General features: G+C 41.5%; 1 protein-coding gene across 2 annotated transcripts in view; it reads right to left on the bottom strand.

Moving 5' to 3' along the window:
• Positions 1-6,000, bottom strand: part of LOC139754953 (chymotrypsin-like elastase family member 2A) — a 59,430-nt gene that overhangs the window by 5,911 nt on the left and 47,519 nt on the right. For both annotated transcript variants that reach the window (XM_071672776.1, XM_071672777.1), the window contains exons 4-5: positions 4,519-4,619; positions 3,805-3,951 (exon numbers count right to left, since the gene is read on the bottom strand). In XM_071672776.1, the coding sequence (XP_071528877.1) occupies positions 3,805-3,951; positions 4,519-4,619 (248 nt within the window). The remainder of the gene's footprint in view (positions 1-3,804; positions 3,952-4,518; positions 4,620-6,000) is intronic.

The following is a 6,000-nucleotide window of genomic DNA, read 5'->3' as shown; positions in this document are numbered from 1 at the left end:
GCAGTGAAACACACACGTGGTCGGGTTTTTCTCAATGAAAATCTAATCCTGTTGAAAATTCTTTGTTATTCACGTATATATATTCTTTTTTTAAACTTGACAGAAATTTTCTTTCTTACGAAGTAGCGTCAGTGAACAGACGAAGAAAGACACATGCACTTACTTACACAAACACACACACACACACACACACACACACACATATATATATATATATATATATATATATATATATATATATATATATATATATATATATATATATATATATATATATATATATATATATATATATCATACAAACCTCCAACAGCCAGGATCGAACCCGGGACCCCTGTGCCACAGGCTATGGCCCACAGCTTAGCGGTAGCATTCCCGCCTGTGGCACAGCCCATACACATGTCTATAAATAAACGCAAACAGACCTACATATAAATACATGTATATTTCAATGCATACATGCATATACATACACATATATACACATACGAACTAAGTGCACATGAACGCGCACTTTCATAGAACATACAAACCTCCAACAGCCAGGTAGCGCTCCTGCCTGTTGTACAGGAGTCTCGGGTTCGATCCTGGCTGTTGGAGGTTTATCTTATATATACAAATGTACATATCCAGACCTGCTGCCTTCATCCATTTCCATCGCTACCCCGCCACATACGAAATAGCATCCCCCCCTCCCCTCCCCCACCCCCGCCAAGCGAGGAAGCACCAGGAACAGAAAAAAAGGCCACATTCGTTCACACGACAACCACCCTTTCCACATCCAGGCCCCACAGGCCCTTTCATAGTTTACCCCAAACGCTTCACATGCCCTCGTTCAATCCATCGACAGCACATCGACTCCGGTATACCACATTGTTGCAACTCACTTTATTCCTTGCGCGACTTACGCCCTCCTGTATGTTCAGGTCGCGATCGCTCAAAATCTTTTTCACCCCATCCATCCACCTCCAATTTCGTCTCCCCCTTCTCCTTCTTCCCTCTACCTCTGACACATATATCCTCTTTGTCATCTTTCATCACTCATTTTCTCCATATGTCCAAACCATTTCAACGCACCCTCTTCTGTTCTCTCATCCACTCTCTTTTTATTACCACACATCTCTCTTACCCTTTCATTACTTACTCGATCAAACTATCTCACACCACATATTGCCCTCAAACATTTAATTTCCAACTCATCCACCCTCCTTTGCACAACCCTATCTATATTCCTTACCTCGCAACCATATAACATTGCTGGAACCACTATTCCTTCAAACATACTCATTTTTCCTCTCCGAGATAATTTTTTCGACTTCCACACATTCTTCAACGCTCCCAGAACAGTTTGCTCCCTCCCCCACCCTGTGACTCACTTCCGCTTCCATGGTTCCATCCGCTGCTAAGGCCACATCTAGATATCTAAAACACTTCACTTCCTCCAGGTTTCTCCATTCAAACATACCTCCCAATTAATTCGTCCCTCAAAGCTACTGAACCTTCTTTCACCCACTTTACCACACTCAGTCACTAGCTTCTGCAGTTTCTCACCCAAATCAGCCACCAGCGCTGTACTATCAGCGAACAACAGCTGATACAATTCCCATGTCCTCTCATCCAGAACAGACTGCACACTTTCCCCTTTCCCCAAAACTCTTGCATTCACCTACCTAACCGCCCCATCCATAAACAAATTAAACCACCATGGAGACATCATGCACCCTTGCCGCAAACGGGCATTCACTGGGAACCAATCACTTTCTTCCTACTGGTACTTATGCTTTGCATCCTTGGTAAAAACTTTTCACTGCTTCTGGCAACTTACCTCCCACACCATATACTCTTAAAACTTTCCACAAAGCATCTATATCCACCCTATCATGTGCCTTCTCCAGATCAATAAGTGCTACATACAAGTCCATCTGATTTTCTAAGTATTTCTCAAATACATTCTTGAAAGCAAACACCTGATCCACAAACCCTCTACCACTTCTGAGACCACACTGCTCTTTCCCAATCTGATGCTCTGTACATGCCTTTACCGTTTCAATCAATACCCTTCCATATGATTTCCATGGAATACTGAACAAACTTATGCCCCTGTAATTTGAACACTCACCTTTGTCCCCCTTGCCTTTGTACAATGGCACTATGTATGCATTCCACCAATCCTCAGGCATTTCACCGTGATTCATACATACATTGAATATCCTCACCAACCAGTCAACAACACAGTCACTCCCCTTTTTATATAAATTCCACCATAATACCATCCAAACCCGCAGCCTTTTAGGCTTACATCTTCCGCAAAGCTTACACTACCTCTTCTCTGTTCACCAAGCAATTATCCCTGACCCAATCACTTTGCACACCACCCCGACCAAAACACTCCACATCTGCCACTCTATCATCAAACACATTCAAGAAACCTTTAAAATATTTACTCCATGTCCTCACTTCATCACTACTTGTTATTACCTCCCCATTTGTCCCCTTCACGGATGTTCCCATTTGTTCTTTTCTCTTACGAACTTTATTTACCTCCTTCCAAAACATCTTACTATTTTCCCTAAAATTGAATGATACTCTCTCACCCCAACTCTCATTTGCCATTTTTTCACCTCTTGCACCTTTCTCTTGACCTCCTGCCGCATTGTTTTATACATCTCTCAGTCATTTGCACTACTTCAGTGCAAAAATCGTTCAAACGCCTCTCTCTTCTCTTTCACTAACAATCTTATTTCTTCATCCCATCATTCAATACCTTTTCTAATCTGCCCATATACCGTGAGGTATTATATGTATCTGGGATAGGACTTAGCAGCGGATGGAGGCATGGAAGCGGAAGTGAGTCTTAGTGGAGGGGGAGAGTTGAAAAATGAGTGGAAGGCGAGAACGTTATCTGGGAGAGGAAAAATGGTTTTGTTTGAAGGAATAGTCGTTCCAATAATGTTATATGGTTGCGAGGAGGGTAGATGTGTTAGAAATAAAATGTTTGAGGACAATATGTGGTGTGAGGTAGTTTGATCGAGTAAGTAATGAAAGGGTTGGAGAGATGTGAGGAAATAAAAAGAGTGTGGTTGAGAGAACAGAGGAGGGTGTGTTGAAATCGTTTGGACACATGGAGAGAATAAGTGGGGAAACATCGACAAAGAGGATACATGTGTCAGAGGTGGAGGGAAGGAGAAGCGGGAGAAGAAATTGGAGGTAGAAGGATGGAGTGAAAAAAATTTAGAGCAATCGGGGCCTGAGCATACACACACACACACACCAAACACGTCAGTGTTGTAATTTTTGAACGGAGAGGTTCCTTTGCGTAAAGTTTCTCTGAATCAATGTTACATATATACCTATAGTCTGCTATTACCTGTAATCATTCTTTATGTTAAATTGATTATAACATCTCTACCTACCCATAACTTGATATTGTTAAGCTTTGTTTAGATAATATTAGCTAAGGTGGATTTCAGATATATTTTCAGATTATAAAGTTTTCAAGACATACTTTGAACCTGTCGAAATGAAAGTATACACAATCCCCTCAAAAGATCGCATGTCAAATTTCTCCCGTCTACCAAGTTTAAACACGTACGAGATTTTTCCTCTAAGCTTTCTGAAGAACGTCTACAGAAAGCAGCTGCAGTCCCACAAGGTATGCATTAGGATCACTTGAGTGTTTCTGCAATTCCATTCAGCTATGTAAGTGACCTACAGTTCAAGCACTGAGATCTAGACGTCCCGACAGTCTCAACATTACTAACCCAAGAAACACTTTCCTATCACCTGGAGCTCGCTTGGACTTACTAGATGAGTGCTATGTCAAAAGAAGGGAATCTGTAGCCCCAGTGAATGACGTAGGCCGCGGCATAAACATTGTATCCCCCGTGGGAGCCAGGATTTAATCTGTCGTGGGCGCCAACAGTGACTCTGATGCTCCGAATCCGTACAGACCTGTGGAGGTGGAATAGATGATCACGCGCCCAGAATAACAACGGGTGTCTTCAGTTGTTCTTTAAATGAAAATAGTTATGATTTACTAAAGATAATGAAGATAAATGTCAGAAAGAGAAAGGACCAAGAATGTGATACTACTATTCATTCTTATTTTACTCCATGTCTACTACTCTACTGATGCATGAATATAAACACTGTCTATTTAATGTATCTTTGCTGTGATCATTTTGTATGGCATGAGGTGTTCATCGGATGGCATAGAGAGAGCTTACTTGGTGACACTGAAGGCTAACCTAATGATACTGAGGGCCAATCTGGTGACCTGGTGAGAGCTTACCTGGTGAAACTGAGGGATTGCTTAGTGACGTAGTTAAAGTTTACCTAGTGACACTGGGGTGTCCATCTGATGACCTGGTAAGAGCTATCTTGGTCACACATTAAGTGTTCAGCTAGTGACGCAGTGAGGGACCACATAGTGAAACAGTGAAGGTTCACCTGGTAACACGATGAGGGCTTTCCTGGTTACACTGTGAGGGCTAACCTGTTGACACAGCAAGGGCTCACCTGGAGAGACAATGGGCTGCAGTCATGACCCATCGGTTGCTGATAATGGAGCCTCCACAACTGGCAGCCCTGCCGTCACTCCAGAATGTCACCACCCACACCTGCAGCACACAAGATATTAGTACTAGCCGGCCTGAACTTGTTCCTGAGCTGACGATAAGAAAATATGAATACGGAAGTATGAATTACCTTACTTCGTTACAAGCGGCAGTAGACTTAACCTTAATCAAGTGCTAAAAGCTGTGGGTTCGATCTTGGTCCAGTGAAACCGGGAGTATGGTTGATGTTACCTCAGTGTAAATAGTATTGGGTTGATCCGGAATACGGAAGTATGAATTACCTTACTTCGTTACAAGCGGCAGTAGACTTAACCTTAATCAAGTGCTAAAAGCTGTGGGTTCGATCTTGGTCCAGTGAAACCGGGAGTATGGTTGATGTTACCTCAGTGTAAATAGTATTGGGTTGATCCGAGCCCAAAGTAATGAAAAATGGGCCTGACTTTAGCCTAGTGCTAGTATCAATAGGGATGCACTTAGTCCAAATAGATAACATTACGAGACCTTCATAACAACAAACCACTCTGCTTCTCTAAAGGCAAATATATAAGGTTAATGGCTGACCATTTATACTTGAACTTGAGTCGGCCGATGGGTCGACAGGAAACTGGTATTACATTAGTTCTCAAGTGTGGCTGTGGCGAGAAAATGAGTCTAACACATCCTGGTATTTCTCTTGCCCTTTTCCCAGTTCTGTATAATCTCTTAATCATTTGCTTCATATCGTCTCTCTCTACACCACACTCTTTCTTCAAAATATTTTGTATTTAGTGCTTCATATTTTTCTACATTTTGTGACATCATTAGGCTTCCTCAGTCTAACTTCACTGCAGTAACCTTTAAATCATTTCTGCCCTCATCTGGCGTACTGAATCCGTCCGTCTGGCTAGTGTGTTCTTCCAGAGCTAAAGATTACCATTAATGTTATGATTGAATAGATGTCAATGGATTTTAGCTTAGCTATCACATTGAATTGTGTGGACCTTATACTGGACGGTGATAATGATAAAGGAAATAAGGGCAAGTTCATGCTGTCAACTTGGACACTGTCCGCGAGTTAACTTCATCAAAGTTGTACGGATTTATTCTTTGGTTAAGAAACTTTCCTGCACTAAAATTATTTCGAAATTTAGTAATGGGCAGGCTTCTCCACTATCACAGAGTTCAAGAATGAACAAACTCCACGGCCATCAGTAAAGAACAAATTCTTATTTCATTCCAAATTGTATTAATTGTTTTGCCATAAACAGTGCTGTTTCCAGAGCCTATTTATTGCCAAGCTGCAAGACTCATTAGGGTTATATTATCTTGGCATTGATGGCAACGAGAGTTGTGTCTCATCACTTGTTTGCATTTTTAGAGAAAATTCGATGAAATCTTTAGAAATCACGAGCTAAAGCTTGGTATAAGATATATTGTATTTATA

This window comes from Panulirus ornatus, chromosome 18 (genome assembly GCF_036320965.1).
Source record: "Panulirus ornatus isolate Po-2019 chromosome 18, ASM3632096v1, whole genome shotgun sequence".
Classification (NCBI taxonomy): Eukaryota; Metazoa; Arthropoda; class Malacostraca; order Decapoda; family Palinuridae; genus Panulirus; species Panulirus ornatus.
Note: the sequence above shows the minus strand (reverse complement) of the source record. Positions and strands in the feature narration are given on the sequence as shown.